We start from the raw sequence: 25,466 nt of genomic DNA, 5'->3' as shown, positions 1-25,466 counted from the left end.
ATCAGACATACTTTAATAATCCCAGAGGGAAATTATTGAAGCGTTAATCAATAAGAAAAAAACAAAACATAAATTGTCATCTGGATCACTGTGTATGGGGGCGGCCATTACTGAGCAAATATGGGCAGTAATGGCCGCCTGACATCACATCCTGTGACGTGGATAAGCAGAGCGCCGACGGCAGTTAGCCGCGCATTAGCAGCTGTAGGAGCTGTTGTACACAGCTGCGATCAACAACATTTATTTGGAATTTCCAGAGGACTTCACCATTGAAATTCGCGACAGCTATTGTTGAAGCAACAATGCTCACGTGCATGGCTGTTGGATGTAACAATACATCGGGTAAAAGTGGAAAAAACATTAGTTTTTTCACCTTTCCCATTCATCATCCACCTTGGGCTGTTTTGCTGGATTACCACCGTGAAGAGGGAGGATTTGCCATCGTGCTTCTGGCCAGAGAGAAAACACGTCGTCTGTAGCCAACATTTGGATAAAGAATGTCTTCAAGATGACATGAGAGCGAGGATTTTCGGTAGGTTTTTCTTTTTTTATGATGTAGAATTTGCCGTAACATTTGTTTACCCGATGAGAGCGGCGGAGGGATTCGACGAACTTGGAAAGAGTGCTAACTGTTGTGAAGCCCACTTATTTTATACGACTTAGGTCTTATTTTTTTCTAAAGTCTCTTGTAAATTTAATGAGTTGCGGGTTGCAGTTTTTTTGGGGATTGTTTGGGGTCTTAACTAAGTGACGCTGAAATATCCCTCCGCCTCATAATGCACTGCAGCTCCTCCTGACAGGAGCAGAGTAAACTCAGGAGGAGCCGCTCTGACCGTATTTTCTGCAGTTTACGGTTGCAATAACTGATGATAACTGCTGAAAGTAGATTAGGCGGTGCAGATCACCATTTGGAGCAGAGATTGGTTCTAAAGATGAGTTTTATACTCATAACATTGCAGAACCCAACCCATAAACCGTACTTTAATGCTTATTTGTTGTCTTTTTATGTCTCTAAAATGTAAAATTAGTATTAATTTAAATTTAAACGCTTAATACCATGTCTATCTTTGTTTAAGGGGTTAAAATTTTTTTACGGTATTTATTTACAAGGGGACAGATAGGGCATTGGGACTTGCTCTACAGCCAATACCGCACAGTGACGTCACAAACTAGGAGGAGGCAGTACTGTTCTTTACCAAGATGACGGCCCCCATAAAAGGACCTTCAAATGAAAATTACTCTTAATTAAAAAAGCTTATTGTTTATTGAACAATATGTAATAATTGTATATTTAAACATTGTTCTTTGTCTTTGAAATATTGACAGATTAAATTTGGTATTATCTGTTTTTCCTTATCATCCAAAATAGTTATATATCAAAATTATGGAAATTGTATAATCCGCGTTATATGTTTTACAAAATCATAATACAAAAATATTTGTATTCTATAAAACTGAAACCACCTGTCCATGTACTCTTTGTACCTAGTTCCTTTGAGGGCTCAATAGAGGGCATAGTTATATCCTAGTTGAGGTTTGGTTACTTCCCCTTGAAGTAAAGTTAGAATTGGACGTTGTATTAATTTGAATTATTAATTTCTTAAATATTAATTAATTTTCTTAGAATTAATTAATTAATTAAGTATTTTTACATTTTATGCACAACATTAAGTTTAATGACCTGTGGTTGCCTATACCTCTTGGGGTAGTTCTTTGTTTGGTAAATACCTCCTAAATGTTGAGAAGATAATGATGTGCCTCAAAAAAATAACTCTTAAGCCTACAGTGCTGATATAGATGTAGATGTACTGGTTGCTTCTTTAATCAGCATGCTCATTAAACATGTTAAATAGGGGTGCATTTCACTTTCCTTGCATATGGACCCAAAATATTTTTTGGTTTGCTTCGCTCACCATTTGACTATAATACCTTATCTATCTTATTTGCCCCCCCCACATTTTAAAACCTTCCTACGCCTCTGCAGAGTGCAGGCACTGGGGATCGAACCGGGTACTTGCATCCTTCTCTGAGTGCAAGCACACTGCTCTAACCACTAGGCCAACACTCCCCCATTGTCTCCTAAGATGGACAATATATGAAAAACAATCACTTTAAATGCATAGTTTTTTCATAGACATTTATTATTATTATTATTATTATTATTATTATTATTATTATTATTGTTATTGTCATCAATTCACATTCAAGATGTTTTGTTTTGCTTGTCAGTTTATCAATGCAGTTGTTTAATAAATATTGACAGTACTCCACACAAACCCTGGATGGCAGCTGTGGTCGTAGTTAATTTGTTTTTGCCAGTAAATATTAGCTGTCAGTCAACTCCTCGTCTATAGGAGGAGAGACTCTGGAATGACGAAACTGATGGATTTAAGCGATAAAAGCTAAAACTTTTTCTGAAAGCTGCTTCAGTCCCAGAGGTTCTTAGTTCAACTCCCACAAGCTGCCATTCTGGGTCCCTGAGCAAGACCCTTAACCCCCAATTGCTCCCCAGGCGACGCACAGTGGCAGCCCACTGCTCCCGAAGGGGATGGGTTAAGATGCAGAAGTGAATTTCTCCATTGTGAGATCAATAAAGTTCAATTATTTATTATTATTATATGATGGAGCTTGAATATTAAGGGCTTTATACATTAGAAGAAATTTTTTAAATTATATTCTTGATTTAACAGAAAGCCAATTAAAGGAAGCTAAAATAGGAGAAATATGATCCCTCTTGTTGATTTTAATCAGAACTCTTGCTGCAGCATTTTGGATCAGCTGAAGGCTTTGAACTGCATTGTGTGGACTTCCTGATAGTAAAGAATTACAAAAGTACAGTCTTGAAGTAACAAATGCATGGACCAGATTTTCAGCGTATTGCTGGTTTAAATCAGCATTTGATGTGGGGTGTTCTCCTCTGATGTAGGGTCCCAGCCTCCCAGTCACCATCACAGCGGTGCCTCCAAATGTAAAAGCCCTGAAAAGGGAAATAATTGAATAAATGAGGAGGAAGTTCTGCTGCTCTTTACTAAGGCATAATGGCGCTAGGCTCCCCCTGCTGGTCATATACGGGCACTACATATACTGAACCAAATAAACGTGACTATACTTAAACCAAACTGCTGGTAAGAAACATTGTATATATAAAGAATAACATTTAAGTCTGTAATTAATAAATTGTGCAGATATAACCAGAAACAGTAAATATACCTCTGACTTATGATGAGCACATTTCAATCCAATCTATAAACCTGGGTCAGAGCTGCCGTGAGGACCACACATTTTCCTGTAAAGATTTTTTTTGGTTATAGATCTGAATTTTGCATGGAAAGGGGGATTCACAGGTTTCAGGCCCATTTTGTGCGTACGCAAGCTTTATAAAGGCGACCTCTGCTCCTTATTCTGCAGGCTGTAAAGCCTGATAACCCTCCCTGTTCTTCCTGCTCTCAGACACACCTTGAAGCTGGTGGAGCCATAAACATATATAAAGAGTAGACCCCGCATCGACCGCTCTCACCTATGGGCGCTGACTAGATTTATGGGCGCCATCTTGAGGCGGTCGACTGCTCTGCTCAGTGTAATGTGTTAACCTGGCACAGAATCAATTTTAGTCAACTATAACTCGGTGAATATTGGACTAATTTTCACATTGTTTTTTCTGAAAACTTTAAAACTATAGCTATTATACCAAATGGTTCAGTGCATTTAAACATTCTTAGTATGGTTAAAAGTAATGTAATATTCTGACAGGATTTATGTATGTTGCAAATAACAGCCACTCATAGTTTAATCATTTTTTTATTACTATATACAAAACACAGTAGTACACAAAACACACAGACATATATATAATATTACATATATGTGTGTATATATATATATATATATATATATATATATATATATATATATATATATATATATATATATATATATATATATATATATATATATATATATATATATATATATACATATATATATGTATCCATCCATCCATTTTCCTAACCGCTTAATCCCTCATGGGGTCGCGGGGGTTGCTGGTGTCTATCTCCAGCGGTCACTGGGCGAGAGGCGGGGTTCACCCTGGACAGGTCGCCAGTATGTCGCAGGGCAACACAGAGAGACAAACAGGACAAACAACCATTCACACACACACTCACACCTAAGGACAATTTAGAGAGACCAATTAACCTAACAGTCATGTTTTTGGGCTGTGGGAGGAAGCCGGAGTACCTGGAGAGAACCCACGCATGCACAGGGAGAACATGCAAACTCCATGCAGAAAGACCCAGGGGTGTACTTGAACCCAGGACCTTCTTGCTGCAAGGCAACAGCGCTACCCACTGCGCCACTGTGCAGCCCCCGTATGTGCATACATATATGTATGTATATCTGTAATATTAGCTAAAAGCCCTGAAAAAGGACTGTTTTGCTGAGCTTTTTTCTTGTGTTCCCCTTCTGGAGTTCATGAGTGGTGACTTTGGCAATGTGGTGCAGCCTTATCTTCATAAATACAGACACAACCAATGACAACAAGTTGGAATGATGGTTGTCAATGCCAAATTGCGTGTCCTCAATGTGTTGCCCAAGCAAGAACACATCCTCTGTCCCAATCTCTTCACGGACAATGTGGGTGACAGTCGACACCTTTGGGGGTTGCTTTGTTGAAGCTCTGCGAATCACCCTCTCTGCAGCCCTCAGCACTTTCACTGTTCCTTGTGAGGGAATCACTAGGCCACCATTGTTTTTCAGAGTAAGCAGGTGGTAGCTCTCATCAACTGAAGAGGGTACAGCTTCTCTGATCAAACTTGCCCGACACACATCACAGCCTAGTTGTCGCAGAATCTGGCGGACTACAAATCCTGCTCTGTAGACCAGAGCATTTTCCACTAGACCACCAAACTTAGTTGGAAGATAGCTGTGGTCACACACAACAGCCAAAATGTTGACAAATGGAGACGGGTGATCCTCAGCAGTTTCAGCAGAGGACATCTCCACAGCAGACAGGGACACAGTGTTATCTTGGGGTGCCACATTTCCTGTGTCACTAGGTGAGACACCGCACCGAACCATCAGACGGCGGAAGATGGACTGGAACTGGCTTGCAGAGGGATTGTTATTCCAGCCACCTTGTATGGAAAACAGACACACAATACATGCACAATTCATCAGACATAGACACAAAGATATCCATTAAAGGCATAGTGCACGTTCTTCTTTCTGCTTTGAGTTTCACAGAAATCTTCTAATTTACTGTTGTCCCAGATATTAATCATTGTGACATGGTCACCTAATACCAATTCTAGGTTTCTTACATGCATTTCCAGAAAAAAATCATTCACTGTACGTTTAGCCCATTTTAAGAATATTTATTCTATTCAGTTAACATCAACCTTACCTGATGCTCTGACTGAATTAAATAGGAGCTCCAAATGATCTTGGCTGAACCGGTATGTGAGGACGTACTGCTGAATTTGGAGCAGTTCAGGAACCATTAGCATCAATGTGTCGATGTTGATGACAAAGCCAATGACAGACAAATACCTGAGAAAGGCAAAACTTTTTTTTTACTCTGATCATGGCAACATAGGACACCCCAACCCTTGAATAAATAAAAAAAATGCAAGAGTGGAACTGGAAGAACTGGAACAACAACTGATGTAATACATAACAGTTTGAAACTTACCTGTAGTTTATATTGTGTAATACTATACATACCTTTCAGAAGAACTTGGCACCTGAAATACACTGAATACAGGACAATAGAAACAGAAGAACTTACAATATTGCAAAAATAAAACATTTGATTGAACTGAATATCATATAAAGTATAATACATTTTTCTCAACACTCTAATTAATACACTTTACAATTACGTTAGTTTTACCCTCTCCATACTGCAAGGTGGTCAGTCTGACAGAAGCATGGCTGCCGTTCTGTGCCAACGGCCCCACTCATCACCACCAAATACTATTTACAGGACCACATTTAAACACAATCATATAAATAAACTGTACATACCATCTTTCTGACACCTGTGAAAAACTTTCTGTTGTGTAATACATACCTTTTAGAAAAACCTGGGACCTGAAACACGACGCTAAAGACAAGACAATTATGACAAACAAAACTGAACAGTGTGTTTGACTGAATACAAACATTCACATCATATGAACTTCATGCAGTGAACAGGCCATCTTAGAAACTCGATGGATAAAGGAACTGAGCATCGCCAAACTGAATTCAAGAACTACTCATGCATTATTTTAATAGACCTCTTTGATTGGTGAAGGGGTGTTCCGCCTTTTGTCACTAAAGTGAGCAAGTACTCCCTGCTTCTCGACAGAAATGCTTTCCTCTGCATCCAATTCCAAGCACCCAATGGAGCTTTGAATCCTTTAGCACGAGGATTGCGTCCATTCATTGTGTCAAACAGCCTGTCAATTATCTATAAATATATATATAATGTTACTACAAACTTTTGAATTTATAAAGAATATACAATATCACAGCCTACAACAATAATTGAATGATGAATTCATAGACATTCAGATTAAATACCTGTCCCTAATGATCAATTCTAATGTTAATGAATTAGTTTAAAAAAAAATTTAATTGGTTCTGTAATAATTACATTACCTCAATAAATTCTGCTGTTGCCTCACAATTTTTAAACTGTGTGTACTCAAGATCCGTCATAGTGCGGAGGGCCACCGACACAGAGCGACTCAGTGTTTGTGCAGCCAGGGACACCCTCATTTTGTGGTTCTCAAAGTACACATGCTTGTCTGTAATTTTGTTGGTGACAGGGAGTTGGTCAGGTAGTATGAAATTGGAGCCTTCCAATGTCCTTGCAAGCCAACCACCAAGAACACAAGAGCCTCAGCAGCAACATCAGTCTCGTTGCTTCCATCCCCCGGGTTGACAAAACCAGACATTGACTGGGTATGGGGATTATATTGCACGTGTTTCTTGATTGCCATGGCATCCAACATCAGTGCAACAAATCCATATTTAGCCTGGTCTCCCTGGCATCTTTTCTCCAGCATATCCAGCATCATTTTGTTCAACCCAGGCTTGTCATCCACTGAACACAGCCACCTGTAAAAAGTGTAGAAGTAGCAATGTAACGCATTGTATAAGTAAATAAAAAAGTTAAAATATAGAAAAATATCAACCGGACAACATCGAGCTACCTTTGTAATGTATGCGGATGTGGAAGGGGAAATTTTTGAATCTCCCTTAGGTATTTATATGCCTTTGGGCCATGCAGATGGAGTGTGAGGGCAAACTCTCTGTGCTCCTTTGTGTACTCATGGACCTTATTTTTCATAAAGTCAATCTGAAGATCTAAAATTTTAAGGGCAAAAATTAACAGACTCTCCTTTATATAGCTAAGAAAGATAAAAAAGGAGTAAGATGTGTGTTTACTTCTTACCTGAGTAGAATTCAAGCCTCTCTTTGAGCTCTTCGTTAATGAGGTTCTTTTCCTTCAAATCCCCCAAAAGACACCTAATTGTGGTCTTTGCCCTCTTTTCTCTGGTCATGCTGTTTTTCTTTTCCCGCTCCAGACATTCCACTCTTGCCAAGGCTTCCTTCAGTTTGGCTGTGAGCGCGGTACGAGAAGCCGGCAAGGCATAGCAATGATCCTATTAGACAAAGGGATAAACTTCTTACGCATGACTTTGGCATAACTACAGTGTAACTCACATTATTTCATAAAGTAGCACCACTGTGGCTGCTTGTGTCTTCGTTTGTGTGTACGCTTTTATTTGTCAGTGTGTTTAATATGAGCAGAAACAAACAAGTGAGATTTTAATAAGACCATGAGCATCATTACATAATGTTTACAATAGAAATACTCACATCATTAGGTTGAGGCTGTGGAGTAAATGTTTCTTGGTCATCTTGAGAGACCATAGAATGGCTAGCTTCAGTTCTTCTGGAAGTTAGTGTTGTCCTGACCTTTACCGGCTAAAATGAAGAAGCATTATGAAGATTAACTTTACAGTTTATAGGTACTTGTATATGTAAACAAATATAGGGATAAATACCACAGTCTGTCTTGTAAATGATAATAAAATATGTATATTTATGGAAAGCAATAGACTTATGGGGATACACCTACTTTTTGGAGGTGAGCAGGGAAGTTGAATTCTGATGGAACAACACTATCTTTTAGTCGGACAATCTGACCTGTCCTGTCAAAATCTTCTTCTTTAAAATGCTCACTGCAAAGCACGGAAGTATTACTTGCAGTGAATCCCTCTCTCCTTGTAGAAACTTCCCACTTCTTTCTCATATCTTTGTCTTTGGGAAACCTTCATAACAGAACAAACGATTTGTAAATTGAAGAAAATAACATTGACATCTTTTGTACAGTGTTTTATGTAGACACTCCTCTTTTTTATTTTCTTCCTATTTTACTATTTTCAAAGTTAGAAATGTCTTACTACGTTACTTCAGCAAGAGATTTTGATATATATCTGTTGAGCTGAACAAAAACTGCTGAAGATGTGAGTAAGCTTGAAAAGTCTTCTGATCTGATGTTCTGTTGTCTGTATTTCAAGCTGGCTATGAGATATCAGAGGTGTTATACTTTTGATAGGGTGAATTACATGTAAATAATGCAGTTATAACATCAATGTGTATGTAATTTACTATTAAATGTTACCACAAAAATAGTTGTTTTATTTCTTGAATTGCCTTCCTGCATCAGTTAATCTAAATCAATGCTGGGAAATATCTGAGATCTTTTGTCATTACATGAAGTCTTACATTATTTAAATTAGCCTATTTTGTCGGGAGTAACACGTTTGGCACGACACCAGCACCAAACGTTAGCTAGCTTGATTTTTGTTGGTGGACAAAAATAGAGATAAATCACATTCTAATCAAAAAATATAAACGATATATGTTCATCTTACTTGTGGAAAGTTATCTCTCGAGCCCTGACGTCAATAGTCCGTCGATTCAAACAGAAAAACGCCGCACAGTGCTGAGGCATCCTTCGTCTGACCAGCTTAAATCAGCAGGATAAGGTAGAAGTTCGACCGCCCCAAGATGGCTGCCGTAATTCCTGGGCTGCGACAGTCAATGCGGGGTCTACTCTTATATTATGTCTATGGGTGGAGCAACATCTGCTGGAGGTGAAAGCTGATTGGCTGCAGCCTCTCTGCTCTGACACGTGATTCGTAGATCAGAGCTCAGAGCTGTTGCTGTTTTCAGGAAATGAAACTCACATAGTCACTGTGACCGAGAGGAGAAATGGAGCAGAACCAGCTGGACCGAGAAACCTTGTGCTGTTCGATCTGTCTGGATCTACTGAAGGATCCGGCGACTATTCCCTGTGGACACAGCTACTGTATGAAGTGTATTAAAAACTTCTGGGATGAAGAGGATCAGAAAGGAATCCACAGCTGCCCTCAGTGCAGGGAGACCTTCACACCGAGGCCCGTTCTGAAGAAAAGCACCATGTTAGCAGCTTTAGTGGAGCAGCTGAAGAAGACTGGACTCCAAGCTGCTCCTGCTGATCTCTGCTATGCTGGACCTGAAGATGTGGCCTGTGATTTCTGCTCTGGAAGAAAACTGCAAGCCATCAAGTCCTGTTTATTCTGTCTGGCCTCTTACTGTGAGAAACACCTTCAGCCTCATTATGATTCAGCTGCATTTAAGAAACACAAGCTGGTGGAGCCCTCCAAGAACCTCCAGGAGAACATCTGCTCTCGTCATGATGAGGTGATGAAGATGTTCTGTCGTACTGATCAGAAGTGTATCTGTCTTATCTGTTTAATGGATGAACATAAAGGCCACGACACAGTGTCAGCTGCAGCAGAAAGGACTGAGAGGCAGAGAGAGCTGGAGGTGAGACGAGAAAACATCCAGCAGAGAATCCAGGACAGAGAGAAAGATGTGAAGCTGCTTCAACAGGAGCTGGAGGCCATCAAGCACTCTGCTGATAAAACAGTGGAGGACAGTGAGAAGATCTTCACTCAGCTGATCCGTCTCATCCAGAAAAGAAGCTCTGATGTGGAGCAGCAGATCAGATCCCAGCAGGAAACTGAAGGGAGTCGAGTCAAAGAGCTTCAGGAGAAGCTGGAGCAGGAGATCACTGAGCTGAAGAGGAAAGACGCTGAGCTGAAGCAGCTCTCAGACACAGAGGATCACAACCAGTTTCTCCACAACTACCCCTCACTGTCAGCACTCAGTGAGTCTACACACTCATCCAGCATCAAGATCCGTCCTCTGAGCTACTTTGAGGATGTGACAGCAGCTGTGTCAGAGCTCAGAGATCAACTACAGGACATCCTGAGAGACGCATGGACAAACATCTCACTGAGACTCACTGAGGTGGATGTTTCACTGTCAGAACCAGAACCAAAGAGCAGAGCTGGATTCTTGAGATATTCATGTGAAATCACACTGGATCCAAACACAGCATACAAGAATCTGTTACTATCAGAGGGGAACAGGAAGGTGACATTGATGGATCAACCTCAGTCTTATTCTAGTCATCCAGACAGATTCACTGATTATCTTCAGGTTCTGAGTAGAGAGAGTCTGACTGGACGTTGTTACTGGGAGGTGGAGTGGAGAGAGAGAGTTTATGTAGCAGTCGCATACAAGAATATCAGCAGAGCAGGAGGAGGGAATGAATGTGTATTTGGATGTAATGACAAATCTTGGGCATTAAATTGTTACCAAGGAGGTTATGAATTTCGTCACAACAGCATCTGGACCTCCATCTCAGGTCCTGGTTCCTCCAGAGTAGGAGTGTACCTGGATCACAGAGCAGGTATTCTGTCCTTCTACAGCGTCTCTGAAACCATGACTCTCCTCCACAGAGTCCAGACCACCTTCACTCAGCCGCTACATGCTGGAGTTCATGTTGAAGGTTCTGCTGAGTTCTGTAAACCCAAATAGACAGAATCCACTGAAGGTTCAGTGAGTTTGATTCTGGTTTTTAAATCTCCAGCAGATTATTTTCTTGATCGTTGTTGTTTTATGTCTAAACTGCACAGAAATTAATAGTCAGAGATTGTCAGCACTTGTTTTTCTTCAGAATTGATGTTCTGGTTCTGTTGGGTTTGTTCATTTCTCAACATTGTTTTCTAAATCAGCTGATCAGCACCAGAATATTTGCTGTTTTTCCTCCTTGTTGCTTTTAGCAGCAGAAACTGTGAACTCAGCAATAAAATGTCAAATGATTCCCCAGGTTTAAAAAGTGGAACCAGTTCTTTGATCCGGTTCTGGTTTGGACCCGTTTTGTTGAGTCCAGACACACATGAGACAACAGATATCATCTGATATTGTAAATTTCTCATCTGAGAATGCTTTTGTTTTGAATGTTTTATTATGTGTAATCATTAATTTAAAACATATTTAAGGTAAATAACCTCAAAACAACAAAATCACCACAACTCTAATTAGTATTTCAGTAAAAATGACAATGCAGCTGTACAATATAGTTTTATTTGAAACTTAAAATTTACAGGATGTGTTTAGCAGCAAAATCTGTAATAAAGAGATATAATGTGAATTTATTGTAGTTTATTGAATGATGTTTTACAGATTTATACAATTATGACCTAAATCTAATATTTTTGATAGCGTGTTTTCAATAAATAAAGACTTAGTATTAAAGTGAGACATTGTTTCCACCCACTGAGTTACTTTATTTATTTATTATTTATTTTAAGTTTTTTTTTTTTTTACTTTTCTGTATTTCAGATATTTTCTGACCCAAACTCTTTAAAACTCTGAGCAGCTCAACACTTTGCATTTGTTTTTGGACCAGAACTGCAGGGATTTAAAGCTGATTTTTGCTGCTTTTCATTCTAATTCAGTTGATCTTGAACTCTTTTTGCTGGTGGAAACATTTCTTTGCTTCAGTTTGCAGACAGCAGCAGTAAAGTGTGACTGAATATCAAAACCCAGAAGCTGTGGCTCTCCACAGAACCTGGCTTTGTTCTGCTGAAGAGAGGAAACCTTCATGTCAGCGTCCTGCTGTGAATAAACATGCTCTACAGATCTGAGGTCAGATTCACCAGCAGCTTGAAATGAACTGATTGTTGCTCATCTTGCTGCTGTGACTCATGCAGCCTGTGGAAAACACAGCAGAACTGCTCCTTATTCCAACACCAAACACATTTAATCCCATTTTGGATCGTCTCACCAGAACAGACACACAGACTTTGTTCTGATGAAGCGTTTCAAACACCCACAAACAGCAGAATGTCCCATTTCCCTTGAACGCAGCTTCTGCTGAGTGTTTTCCAGGCAGAAAGCTGAGCAGGTGATGGAGAAGGTGTTGCATCGTTCCTCAGAGATTGGACTTGTTCTGAAGACGCAGAACCAGCGAGACGCTGCCAGGATCCTCCCAACAGTCCAACACTAATGAGCAAAAGGTGCTGCCATAAAAACTGAAGATGTTTTTACCATCATCAAGTAGAAACAACATCAGGACCAGACGTCTGAGGAAGAGCTTCCACATCAGAGGAGGATCTCTGAAACCACATCAACACCTGGAGAAACATCTAATCAGCTCCTTGTTGTTGACTAGAACCAGATGTTTGAAACTCACCTCCACAGATCCAGAGAATGGAGCCTGTTGGATTCTCTGCAGATCTTCAGCCAACTTTCCCCAGTCCACTCTGGGTCCTCACATCCAGGGGCGGTCCTAGCCTGTTTGGTGCCCTGGGCCAACAACCCAACCACTGAACTCAAATTTCGAACATGTTTATATTTATTTATTTGGCTTCTTGAGTCGGGATCTGAGTTCAAATTTTGTACCACAAACATGAAAAGGTGAACTGATATGACAATAAAAAAAATCCTTGTGTCATGTTTTGAACATGTGACTCTGAATGAGCGCAAAAACTGAAGCCAGTGGTAAAATGCAAAGTGTTTATTGAAAAGAGTGGAGATGAACGAGAATATCTGCCGGTCGGAGATCTTGTGGTTCTGCCGGGAGAGAAGGAGAGGACGGGGAATAACTTGATCTTGGAATAATGAAAAAGGACGTTTGATGGTAGAACTCACTGAGGTGGTGGCTTGGGCTAAATTCGGGGAAGAGGTGCTGTTCACTAGTCCGGGTTGTTGGTGCAGATCCAGTTCCCTTCTCTGTGTTGGTAGTTGGAGGGTGGACAGGCAGGCGAGCGCAGGTAGGAGGGCTGAACAGAATGATCCGTGGTTCTTCTCCGGTTTGATATTGTTTCCAGGAGTTCTACTGATACAGGTCCAAGGCGTAGGTTGCCGGGTCTTTCACTGGTGGGTTCGAGGTTGTAGGAGGAACAAGGACAGGAACAAGGTTAGGTTCTGGTTGCATAGGTTTCTAGGGTAACACAAGGAGTTGGTCTGTACCACGCTGATATTAAATCTGACACATCTTTTTCTGTTTCAGGGCAGTATGGGTAACAAAATTATTTGTTTTTCCTAAAGTTTAATGAAGAGTTTTATTAGTTTCTTCTAAATCAGAAGTTCACATTGCGCAGTGCCTTTAAACCATTTTAGCAAAGAACACACAATAATTCTGCTTATTTCACAACATCTGGGGTTGAAGGAGACACATCTGGGGATGCATTTCAAGGCAAAACCTCAAACACACCACTACCTTCTGTAGTAATCATGAATAAGACTCAAAGAAATCACCCAGGATATCAGGAGAAGAATTGTGGACCTTCTCCAAAATCTTTTGCTCCTGTTTCAGTTTCCAGTGGCCTGAAGGTGCCACTTTCATCTGTTCGAACGTTTAGATGCAAAAATAAGCAGAATGGGAAAAAGGCTTAAAAAAAGGCTTAAGTTAAAGTTGGGTTTTTATTGTAGAAACAAGTTGTGCTTTTCATCTGCTGCTAAAAAGCGGAATTTAATCAGACTCAGAATCAGACATACTTTAATAATCCCAGAGGGAAATTGTTGAAGCGTTAATCAATAAGAAAAAAACAAACATAAATTGTCTTCTGGATCACTGTGTATGGGGGCGGCCATTACTGACCAAATATGGGCAGTAATGGCCGCCTGACATCACATCCTGTGACGTGGATAAGCGGAGAGCCGACGGCAGTTAGCCGCGCATTAGCAGCTGTAGGAGCTGTTGTACACAGCTGCGATCAACAACATTTATTTTGAATTTCCAGAGGACTTCACCATTGAAATTTGCGAGAGCTATTGTTGAAGCAACAATGCTCACGTGCATGGCTGTTGGATGTAACAATACATCGGGTAAAAGTGGAAAAAACATTTTTTTCACCTTTCCCATTCATCATCCACCTTGGGCTGTTTTGCTGGATTACCACCGTGAAGAGGGAGGATTTGCCATCATGCTTCTGGCCAGAGACAAAACACATCGTCCGTAGCCAACATTTGGATAAAAAATGTCTTCAAGATGACATGAGAGCGAGGATTTCCGGTAGGTTTTTCTTTTTTTATGATGTAGAATTTGCCGTAACATTTGTTTACCGGATGAGAACGGCGGAGGGATTCGACGAACTTGGAAAGAGTGCTCACTGTTGTGAAGCCCACTTATTTTAAATGACTTGGGTCTTATTTTTTTCTAAAGTCTCTTGTAAATTTAATGAGTTGTGGGTTGCAGGTTTTTTTTGGGATTGTTTGGGGTCTTAACTAAGTGACGCTGAAATATCCCTCCGTCTCATAATGCACTGCAGCTCCTCCTGACAGGAGCAGAGTAAACTCAGGAGGAGCCGCTCTGACCGTATTTTCTGCAGTTTACGGTTGCAATAACTGATAACTGCTGAAAGTAGATTAGGCGGTGCAGATCACCATTTTGAGCAGAAATTGGTTCTAAAGATGAGTTTTATACTCATGACATTGCAGAACCCAACCCATAAACCGTACTTTAATGCTTATTTGTTGTCTTTTTATGTCTCTAAAATGTAAAATTAGTATTAATTTAAATTTAAACACTTAATACCATGTCTATCTATGTTTAAGGGGTTAAAAAAATGTTTGGCATGAAAACGGTATTTATTTACAAGGGGACAGATAGGGCATTGGGACTTGCTCTACAGCCAATACCGCACAGTGACGTCACAAACTAGGAGGAGGCAGTACTGTTCTTTACCAAGATGGCTGCCCCCATAAAAAGGAACTTCAAATGAAAATTACTCTTAATTAAAAAAGCTTATCGTTTATTAAACAATATGTAATAATTGTATATTTAAACATTGTTCTTTGTCTTTGAAATATTGACCGATTAAATTTGGTATTATCTGTTTTTCCTTATCATCCAAAATAGTTATATATCAAAGTGATGGAAATTGTATAATCTGCGTTATATGTTTTACAAAATCATAATACTAAAATATTTGTATTCTATAAAATTGAAACCACCTGTCCATGTACTCTTTGAACCTAGTTCCTTTAAGGGCTCAATAGAGGCCATAGTTATATCCTAGTTGAGGTTTGGTTACTTCCCCTTGAAGTAAAGTTAGAATTGGACCATGTATTAATTTGAATTATTAATTACTTAAATATTAATTAATTTTCTTAGAATTAATTAATTAATTCATTAAGTATTTTTACATTTTATGCACAACCTTAAGTTTAATGACCTGTGGTTGCCTATACCTCTTGGGCTGGTTATTTGTTTGGTAAATACCTCCCAAATGTTGAGAAGATAATGATGTGCCTCAAAAAAATAACTCTTAAGCCTACAGTGCTGATATAGATGTAGATGTACTGGTTGCTTCTTTAATCAGCATGCTCATTAAACATGTTAAATAGGGGTGCATTTCACTTTCCTTGCATATGGACCCAAAAGATTTTTTGGTTTGCTTCACTCGCCATTTGACTATAATACCTTATCTATGTTATTTGCCCCCCCCCACATTTTAAAACCTTCCTTCGCCCCTGCAGAGTGCAGGCGCTGGGGATCGAACCGGGTACTTGCATCCTTTTCTGAGTGCAAGCACACTGCTCTAACTACTAGGCCAACACTCCCCTATTGTCACCTAAGATGGACAATTTATGAAAAACAATCACTTTAAATGCATAGTTTTTTTCATAGACGTTTATTATCAGTGAGAATGCTATACACACAACATTCTCACTTATTAAGTTCCTTCAGGTCTTGATTATTATTTTGTACGTTTTTCGGCATCTAACTACTCCTGCATACTTCAACCGATTTAAACAATTTCTGTATCAAAACGTTCAGCTCGTTCACGACATTACTGCTATGTCTTTTGGTAATTATAACTTTTATAATATTTAAAATATTTAACTTTTTGTGAGTTTATGCTCTTGTTGAAATTGAATGGAGAATTCTTCAAATTCTTCAAATATTTCAGCTTTTTGACAGCCATTCTACTTTTAAAATGTTCGTAGGAATTTTTGTCTGGATTCTGGAAATGTAACCATCATTGGTGTGGGATTTATAGATTTTTCGCAAATCACCTCAGAGTAACACTAACTCGAAACCTTCCCCATTCATTTCCTATGGAGCGGTTTTCAAAAATGACACCTGAAAATCCAAAACATCACATGTTTTCGCATCGTCGCTACTCCTAAACCGTTTGATGTAGAGGCATGAGACTTTCACACATTCATGTCCAGACCCTTCTGGCACTCACAAAAAAGGAATTTTGTCGATAAATGTTACGGTTTTGCCGCAGGAACAATTTGTTCGGGAATAGCGTTTTGGGAAAATGCTAAAACAGCATCAGACTTCCATCCCCCCAAATGAGGCACTTTTCTGCATCGTCGCTACTCCTAAACCGTTTTATGTACAGGCATGAGACTTTCACACATGAATGTCCCGACCCTTCTGGCACTCACAAAAAAGGAATTTTGTGGATAACTGTTACAGTTTTTCCGCAGGAACAATTTGTTCGGGAGTAGCGAATGTGCAAAATCCTTAAAACGCTTTGGAGCTTCATTCTTCCACATCATCCACTTTTTTACATCGTCGCTGTGTCTACACCGATTTTTGTACAAACATAAAAGTGAGCTCCATAGTCCTCAAAGGCCTGCTGATACTCACGGTGAAAGAATTATTTTGATATCTCTTATACTTTTTCAGAGGTGTCAAGTAACAAAGTACAAATACTTCTTTACTGTACTTAAGTACACTTTTTATGTATCTATACTTTACTCCATTACTTATTTTATTTCCTACTTCTTACTTCTACTCATTACATTTTCACACAAGTATCTGTACTTTCTATTCCTTACATTTTTAAAACAAACATTACTCGTTACTCTTGGCTTCAGTTTAAAATTTATAAATATTTATTTCACGCAATGTGCGCCATCCAATGCAGATCGTTGGCGCCATCCACACCTAGTGAGAACTAGTGTAATTGCATGAGTCATATAACGCAAACACTCATTGGTTAGCTATTCTATAGCTATTCTCTTTTTCTCTCTCTCTTCCTTTCTCTCTCTCTCTCTCTCTCTCTCTCTCTCTCTCTCTCTCTCTCCACACAAACTACATAGAATGTTTTTGCACCAAAGGGTATAGTTTACCGTAGGTATTTGATGGAACTCACACATTTATGTTCTTGCAGTTCTGCAGGCTTGAATACTACCTCTGTTTGGAATTGAATTCCAATAAAGTTTGAGAGAGAACATGCTCCTTGAGTGACTTTGTCTTTGACTAATGGGTTAATGATTATGTTGTGTCTTGTGCCACATGTAGAACTAATCAGTGTTTAAATTAAGCTTTCAATTCATATAGTGGCATTTTTTTAAAGTTTACTTTATACTTTTATACTTTAAGTAGTTTTTGGAGCACATACTTTTTTCACATTTACTTGAGTAAAGAGGTCAAGTTGATACTTTTACCAGAGTGTTTTTAAACTACAGTATCTATACTTCTACTTAAGTAACAAATGTGTGTACTTTTGACACCACTGTACTTTTTCAGCTACAGCGATTTGTTCGGGACCGTTTTCAGAGGATTTCTGAAATTCCATAAAAATCCCCTTTATATCATAATTTTTTATGACTACATTAAAATATTTTAGCAAAAACCGATAGTTTGTCTTGTTCTCCTATCCGTTACGAAATAAACGCTGAAAAAATTACGTCTCTACCATTTACGGATCAGGAGATATGGAGCATTGTTCGAGGCAAAGTTCTCCGTTATAATCCAACAGGCAGAGTCTGACACAAAGTGTCTGCACTTCTGTAGACTGGCCCGCTACAGGTGTGTCGGTGAGTTTCCATGACGACGGAACTCTGAGGGCCAGAGGGAGAGGCTCTATTAGGATAGAATGGAAACTTTCGACTTCCACTGCAGTGAATGTGAATATTGTAGGAACCTGAAATTTGCACAGTCACTTCCTCTTGACATTTTAAAAATTTCAAGTGACTTTCAGCCATGTGTCAGTTTTCTGGCCCATTTTGGATTTCACATGCTTTCCTATTGGGCCTTTGCTTCCAACAGGACCTGGCATGATGCCCAGACACGACCCAATTGGCCAATACAGCACCACCCACCTGTGGGAAATGGCGCTACTGACCATTTTGGTCAAATTTTGAGTTCTGGGCCCAGATGTGGTGAGGCTGAGTTGCTAAAGGAGGCCAATCTGACCCATGAACTTTGGTGACCTTTGGTGACATTAAGTATTGGCACCCCTTTTTGAGGCACTTCCCAGTACAGAATTTGGACCAAACTGACAGAGTACAATCACCCGGTGATACTGAACACAACCTTGTTAGCGGCTAACGGTTAACATGTTGCTAACCGGAAGTAGCTCTAGGAAGCTTGTACAAACTTCTGCTTCACAGAGTCTGTACTTCCTTTAGAGAGAAAGCTCTACAAGAAATTTGGCCTACGTCGCATAAAGCATCTCCAAGTTATGAGTTGTCAAACAAGTAGCTTTAGAAAATGTATGCTAACTTATACAATTTTTAAAATATTTCACTTTTTGTGCGATTTTTTTTTTTTTGCTGTTCCCATTGAAATCAATGCAAATTGCTTCAAATTGCGTAAAATTCTTCACATTCTTCCTATACTTCCACTTCTTCTAATTGTTCTTAATCTTCAAATTCTTCAAATTTTAAAATTTTTTTTAAATTTTCTAATTTTTCAAATTTCTTCAAAAAATTTTAAATCCTTCAAATTTTTTGAAGTTTTTCAGATTTTTCAATTTTCTTCAAATTCTTCAAAATTTTCAATTTTTTAAATTCTTCAAATTTTTCAAATTCCTTCAAATTTTTTAAAAGTTTCAAATTCCTTCAAAATTTTTGAAAATTTTCAAATTTGTTCAAATTCTTCAAATTTCTTAATTTTTTTTCAAATTCTTCAAATTTCTTCAAATTTTTTAATTCTTCAAATTTCTTCACATTTTTCAAATTCTTCAAATTTTTCAAATTCCTTAAAATTTTTTTCAAATTCTTCAAATTCCTTTAAATTCTTCTATTTCTTCCAATTCTTCAAATTTTTAAAATTCTTCAAATTACTTCAAATTCTTAATTTTTTCAAATTCTTCAAATCTGATTTCAATGTTTTCTGCATCTTCTGCTCAATCATTCTGCAGATTAGCATTCTCACTCGCTGTTACGCAGGAACAGCTTTTTCTAGTTATTATTATTATTATTTTTATTATTATTATTATTATTATTATTGTCATCAATTCACAGTCAAGATTTTTTGTTTTGGTTGTCAGTTTATCAATGCAGTTGTTTAATAAATATTGACAGTACTCCACACAAACCCTGAATGACAGCTGTGGTCGTAGTTAATTTGTTTTTTCCAGTAAATATTAGCTGTCAGTCAACTCCTCATCTATAGGAGGAGAGACTCTGGAATGACGAAACTGATGGATTTAAGCGATAAAAGCTAAAACTCTTTCTGAAAGCTGCTGAGTCAAAGTAACAGATTAGATTTCTTCTAGAATAAGGACTCCTCTGTCTAAAAGCCTGTCAAACCACCATCACAGGCTGCTATTAGGGCTTCGGTCCCAGAGGTTCTTAGTTCAACTCCCACAAGCTGCCATTCTGGGTCCCTGAGCAAGACCCTTAACCCCCAATTGCTCCCCAGGAGGCGCACAGTGGCAGCCCACTGCTCCCCAAGGGGATGGGTTAAGATGCAGAAGTGAATTTCTCCATTGTGAGATCAATAAAGTTCAATTATTTATTATTATTATATGATGGAGCTTGATTATTAAGGGCTTTATACATTAGAAGAAGAATTTTAAATTCTATTTTTGATTTAACAGAAAGCCAATTAAAGGAAGCTAAAATAGGAGAAATATGATCCCTCTTGTTGATTTTCATCAGAACTCTTGCTGCAGCATTTTGGATCAGCTGAAGACTTTGAACTGCATTTTGTGGACTTCCTCATAGTAAAGAATTACAATAGTCCAGCCTTGAAGTAACAAATGCATGGACCAGTTTTTCAGCATCACTCCTGGACAGAATGTTTTTCATTTTGGCGATATTCCTGAGGTGAAAAAAGGAAACTCTGGAAACCTGTTTAATATGGGATTTAAATGACATGTCTTGGTCAAAAATAACACCAAGAATTTTTACTTTATTAACAGAGGCCAAGTTAATGCCATCCAGATGAAGTGATTGGTTAAGAAGTTAATTTTTTGAGGACTCTGGTCCAAAGATTACAACTTCTGGAAATTTAAAGTCATCCAGCTTTTGATATCATTAAGACATGACTGCAGTCAAAGTAATTGATTGGATTCATCAGGATTTATGGACAAATATAGCTGAGTGTCATCAGCATAACTGTGGAAATTAATCCCATGCTGTCTGATTATTTTGCCGATCGGAAGCATATATATAATAAAGAGAATTGGTCCAAGGACTGAACCCTGTGGTACTCCACAAGTGATCCTAGAGTTTGAAGAAGATTTATTATTTACATGAACAAACTGGAATCTGTCCAACAGATAAGATTTAAACCAGCCTAATGCTGGTTTAAATCAGCATTTGATGTGGGGTGTTCTCCTCTGATGTAGGGTCCCAGCCTCCCAGTCACCATCCCAGCGGTGCCTCCAAATGTAAAAGCCCTGAAAAGGGGGATAATTGAATAAATGAGGAGGAAGTTCCGCTGCTCTTTACTAAGGCATAATGGCGCTAGGCTCCCCCTGCTGGTCATATACGGGCACTACATATGCTGAACCAAATAAACGTGACTATACTTAAACCAAACTGCTGGTAAGAAACATTGTATATATAAAGAATAACATTTAAGTCTGTAATTAATAAATTGTGCAGATATAACCAGAAACAGTAAATATACCTCTGACTTATGATGAGCACATTTCAATCCAATCTATAAACCTGGGTCAGAGCTGCCGTGAGGATCACACATTTTCCTGTAAAGCTTTTTTTTTGGTTATAGATCTGAATTTTGCATGGAAAGGGGGATTCACACGTTTCAGGCCCATTTTGTGCGTACGCAAGCTTTATAAAGGCGACCTCTGCTCCTTATTCTGCAGGCTGTAAAACCTGATAACCCTCCCTGTTCTTCCTGCTCTCAGACACACCTTGAAGCTGGTGGAGCAACATCTGCTGGAGGTGAAAGCTGATTGGCTGCAGCCTCTCTGCTCTGACACGTGATTCGTAGATCAGAGCTCAGAGCTGTTGCTGTTTTCAGGAAATGAAACTCACACAGTCACTGTGACCGAGAGGAGAAATGGAGCAGAACCAGCTGGACCGAGAAACCTTGTCCTGTTCGATCTGTCTGGATCTACTGAAGGATCCGGTGACTATTCCCTGTGGACACAGCTACTGTATGAAGTGTATTAAAACACACTGGGATGAAGAGGATCAGAAAGGAATCCACAGCTGCCCTCAGTGCAGGGAGACCTTCATACCGAGGCCCGTTCTGAAAAAAAACACCATGTTAGCAGCTTTAGTGGAGCAGCTGAAGAAGACTGGACTCCAAGCTGCTCCTGCTGATCTCTGCTATGCTGGACCTGAAGATGTGGCCTGTGATTCCTGCTCTGGAAGAAAACTGAAAGCCATCAAGTCCTGTTTAGTCTGTCTGGCCTCTTTCTGTGAGAAACACCTTCAGCCTCATTATGATTCAGCTGCATTTAAGAAACACAAGCTGGTGGAGCCCTCCAAGAACCTCCAGGAGAACATCTGCTCTCGTCATGATGAGGTGATGAAGATGTTCTGTCGTACTGATCAGAAGTGTATCTGTAGTCTCTGTTTAATGGATGAACATAAAGGCCACGACACAGTGTCAGCTGCAGCAGAAAGGACTGAGAGGCAGAGAGAGCTGGAGGTGAGACGAGAAAACATCCAGCAGAGAATCCAGGACAGAGAGAAAGATGTGAAGCTGCTTCAACAGGAGCTGGAGGCCATCAAGCACTCTGCTGATAAAACAGTGGAGGACAGTGAGAAGATCTTCACTCAGCTGATCCGTCTCATCCAGAAAAGAAGCTCTGATGTGAAGCAGCAGATCAGATCCCAGCAGGAAACTGAAGGGAGTCGAGTCAAAGAGCTTCAGGAGAAGCTGGAGCAGGAGATCACTGAGCTGAAGAGGAAAGACGCTGAGCTGAAGCAGCTCTCAGACACAGAGGATCACAACCAGTTTCTCCACAACTACCCCTCACTGTCAGCACTCAGTGAGTCTACACACTCATCCAGCATCAAGATCCGTCCTCTGAGCTACTTTGAGGATGTGACAGCAGCTGTGTCAGAGCTCAGAGATCAACTACAGGACATCCTGAGAGACGCATGGACAAACATCTCACTGAGACTCACTGAGGTGGATGTTTCACTGTCAGAACCAGAACCAAAGAGCAGAGCTGGATTCTTGAGATATTCATGTGAAATCACACTGGATCCAAACACAGCACACAATGATCTGTTACTATCAGAGGGGAACAGGAAGGTGACATGGATGAATCAACCTCAGTCTTATTCTAGTCATCCAGACAGATTCACTGGTTTGTCTCAGGTTCTGAGTAGAGAGAGTCTGACTGGACGTTGTTACTGGGAGGTGGAGTGGAGAGGGAGAGTTTATGTAGCAGTCGCATACAAGAATATCAGCAGAGCAGGAAGAGGACATGAATGTGTATTTGGAGCTAATGACAAATCTTGGGCATTAGATTGTCGCCAAGGAGGTTATAGATTTGGTCACAACAACATCTGGACCTCCATCTCAGGTCCTGGTTCCTCCAGAGTAGGAGTGTACCTGGATCACAGAGCAGGTATTCTGTCCTTCTACAGCGTCTCTGAAACCATGACTCTCCTCCACAGAGTCCAGACCACCTTCACTCAGCCGCTACATGCTGGAGTTTTGGTTTATTCTGGAGGTTCTGCTGAGTTCTGTAAACCCAAATAGACAGAATCCACTGAAGGTTCAGTGAGTTTGATTCTGGTTTTTAAATCTCCAGCAGATTATTTTCTTGATGGTTGTTGTTTTATGTCTAAACTGCACAGAAATCAATAGTCAGAGATTGTCAGCACTTGTTTTCCTTCAGAATTGATGTTCTGGTTCTGTTGGGTTTGTTCATTTCTCAACATTGTTTTCTAAACCAGCTGATCAGCACCAGAATATTTGCTGTTTTTCCTCCTTGTTGCTTTTAGCAGCAAAGACTGTGAACTCAGCAATAAAATGTTCGAATGATTCCCCAGGTTTAAAAAGTGGAACCAGTTCTTTGATCCGGTTCTGGTTTGGACCCGTTTTGTTGAGTCCAGACACACATCAGACAACAGATATCATCTAATATTGTAACATTTCTCACCTGAGAATTATCAAAATTTGAATGTTTTATTATGTTTAATCATTAATTTAAAACATCTTTAAGGTAAATAACCTCAAAACAACAAAATCACCACAACTCTAATTAGTATTTCAGTAAAAATGACAATGCAGCTGTACAATATAGTTTTATCTAAAATTTACAGGATGTGTTTAGCAGCAAAATCTGCAATAAAGAGATTTAATGTGAATTTATGGAATTTTATTGAATGAGGTATTACAGGTTTATACCACAATTATGACCTAAATCTAATATTTTTGATGAACATTAATGTGGTTTCAATAAATAAAGACCTTAAGTATTAAAGTGAGACATTCTTTCTATTCACTGAGTCACTTTATTTTATTTTTCTGTTGGCATTAAACAGTTTTTTTTATCATAATCTTTCACATGTTCTTTTTTACTTTTCTGTATTTCAGATATTTTCTGACCCAAACTCTTTGAAACTCTGAGCAGCTCAACACTTTCCATTTGTTTTTGGACCAGAACTGCAAGGATTTAAAGTTAATTTTTGCTGCTTTTCATTCTAATTCAGTTGATCTTGAACTCTTTTTGCTGGTGGAAACATTTCTTTGCTTCAGTTTGCAGACAGCAGCAGTAAAGTGTGACTGAATATCCAAACCCAGAAGCTTTGACTCTCCAGAGAACCTGGCTTTGTTCTGCTGAAGAGAGGAAACCTTCATGTCAGCGTCCTGCTGTGAATAAACATGCTCTACAGATCTGAGGTCAGATTCACCAGCAGCTTGAAATGAACTGATTGTTGCTCGTCTTGCTGCTGTGACTCATGCAGCCTGTGGAAAACACAGCAGAACTGCTCCTTATTCCAACACCAAACACATTTAATCCCACTTTGGATCGTCTCACCAGAACAGACACACAGACTTTGTTCTGATGAAGCGTTTCAAACACCCACAAACAGCAGAATGTCCCATTTCCCTTGAACGCAGCTTCTGCTGAGTGTTTTCCAGGCAGAAAGCTGAGCAGGTGATGGAGAAGGTGTTGCATCGCTCCTCAGAGATTGGACTTGTTCTGAAGACGCAGAACCAGCGAGACGCTGCCAGGATCCTCCCAACAGTCCAACACTAATGAGCAAAAGGTGCTGCCATAAAAACTGAAGTTGTTTTTACCATCATCAAGTAGAAACAACATCAGGACGTCTGAGGAAGAGCTTCCACATCAGAGGAGGATCTCTGAAACCACATCAACACCTGGAGAAACATCTAATCAGCTCCTTGTTGTTGACTGGAACCAGATGTTTGAAACTCACCTCCACAGATCCAGAGAATGGAGCCTGTTGGATTCTCTGCAGATCTTCAGCCAACTTTCCCCAGTCCACTCTGGGTCCTCACATCCAGGGGCGGTCCTAGCCTGTTTGGTGCCCTGGGCCAACAACCCAACCACTGAACTCAAATATTTAACATGTTTATATTTATTTATTTGGCTTCTTGAGTCGGGATCTGAGTTCTAATTTCGTACCACAAACATGAAAAGGTGAACTGGTGTGAAAATAAAAAAATCCTTGTGTCATGTTTTGAACGTGTGACTCTGAATGAGCGCAAAAACTGAAGCCAGTGGTAAAATGCAAAGTGTTTATTGAAAAGAGTGGAGATGAACGAGAATATCTGCCGGTCGGAGATCTTGTGGTTCTGCCGGGAGAGAAGGAGAGGACGGGGAATAACTTGATCTTGGAATAATGAAAAAGGACGTTTGATGGTAGAACTCACTGAGGTGGTGGCTTGGGCTAAATTCGGGGAAGAGGTGCTG

General features: G+C 39.5%; 3 protein-coding genes across 4 annotated transcripts; 1 reads left to right on the top strand and 2 right to left on the bottom strand.

Moving 5' to 3' along the window:
• Window positions 1–4,401: 4,401 nt before the first annotated feature.
• On the bottom strand, window positions 4,402–5,844 carry LOC118562271. Of its 2 annotated transcripts, XM_036134541.1 has the most exons (3): window positions 5,690–5,844; window positions 5,402–5,547; window positions 4,402–5,132 (listed from the first exon to the last, which is right to left on the bottom strand). In XM_036134541.1, the coding sequence occupies exons 2-3, from the start codon at window positions 5,502–5,504 to the stop codon at window positions 4,408–4,410; spliced, it is 828 nt and encodes a 275-aa protein (XP_035990434.1). In that variant the 5' UTR covers window positions 5,505–5,547; window positions 5,690–5,844; the 3' UTR covers window positions 4,402–4,407. The 2 variants fall into 2 exon arrangements, with proteins under 2 accessions (XP_035990434.1, XP_035990433.1); XM_036134540.1 differs by having other exon boundaries at window positions 5,402–5,844.
• A 914-nt stretch (window positions 5,845–6,758) lies between these two features.
• Window positions 6,759–9,017, bottom strand: LOC118562273 (THAP domain-containing protein 6-like). Its single transcript, XM_036134543.1, has 6 exons — window positions 8,931–9,017; window positions 8,132–8,324; window positions 7,870–7,977; window positions 7,442–7,652; window positions 7,200–7,353; window positions 6,759–7,104 (listed from the first exon to the last, which is right to left on the bottom strand). The coding sequence occupies exons 1-6, from the start codon at window positions 9,008–9,010 to the stop codon at window positions 6,759–6,761; spliced, it is 1,092 nt and encodes a 363-aa protein (XP_035990436.1). The 5' UTR covers window positions 9,011–9,017.
• A 253-nt stretch (window positions 9,018–9,270) lies between these two features.
• Window positions 9,271–23,496, top strand: LOC110367740 (E3 ubiquitin/ISG15 ligase TRIM25-like). The gene is made up of 2 exons (XM_036134542.1): window positions 9,271–10,914; window positions 21,620–23,496. Exons 1-2 carry the CDS (start codon window positions 9,271–9,273, stop codon window positions 23,279–23,281), a joined length of 3,306 nt encoding a protein of 1,101 aa, XP_035990435.1. The 3' UTR covers window positions 23,282–23,496.
• The last annotated feature ends 1,970 nt before the right edge of the window (window positions 23,497–25,466 follow it).

Source organism: Fundulus heteroclitus, unplaced genomic scaffold (genome assembly GCF_011125445.2).
Source record: "Fundulus heteroclitus isolate FHET01 unplaced genomic scaffold, MU-UCD_Fhet_4.1 scaffold_85, whole genome shotgun sequence".
NCBI classification, from domain to species: Eukaryota; Metazoa; Chordata; class Actinopteri; order Cyprinodontiformes; family Fundulidae; genus Fundulus; species Fundulus heteroclitus.
This window is presented reverse-complemented; position numbering and strand designations above follow the sequence as displayed.

Excerpts from the sequence above, each read along its gene's own strand:
- LOC118562271 (XM_036134540.1), bottom strand. The coding sequence starts at position 5,504 with ATGCTAATGGTTCCTGAACTGCTCCAAATTCAGCAGTACGTCCTCACA. Across the intron at positions 5,133-5,401 it reads TAATTCAGTCAGAGCATCAG|GTGGCTGGAATAACAATCCC; the intron begins GTAAGGTTGATG and ends TTTCCATACAAG.
- LOC118562273 (XM_036134543.1), bottom strand. The coding sequence starts at position 9,010 with ATGCCTCAGCACTGTGCGGCGTTTTTCTGTTTGAATCGACGGACTATT. Across the intron at positions 8,325-8,930 it reads CGAGAGATAACTTTCCACAA|GTTTCCCAAAGACAAAGATA; the intron begins GTAAGATGAACA and ends TCTGTTATGAAG. Across the intron at positions 7,653-7,869 it reads CACAGCCTCAACCTAATGAT|GATCATTGCTATGCCTTGCC; the intron begins GTGAGTATTTCT and ends TTTGTCTAATAG.
- LOC110367740 (XM_036134542.1), top strand. The coding sequence starts at position 9,271 with ATGGAGCAGAACCAGCTGGACCGAGAAACCTTGTGCTGTTCGATCTGT. Across the intron at positions 10,915-21,619 it reads AAGGTTCTGCTGAGTTCTGT|ATGGAGCAGAACCAGCTGGA; the intron begins AAACCCAAATAG and ends CCGAGAGGAGAA.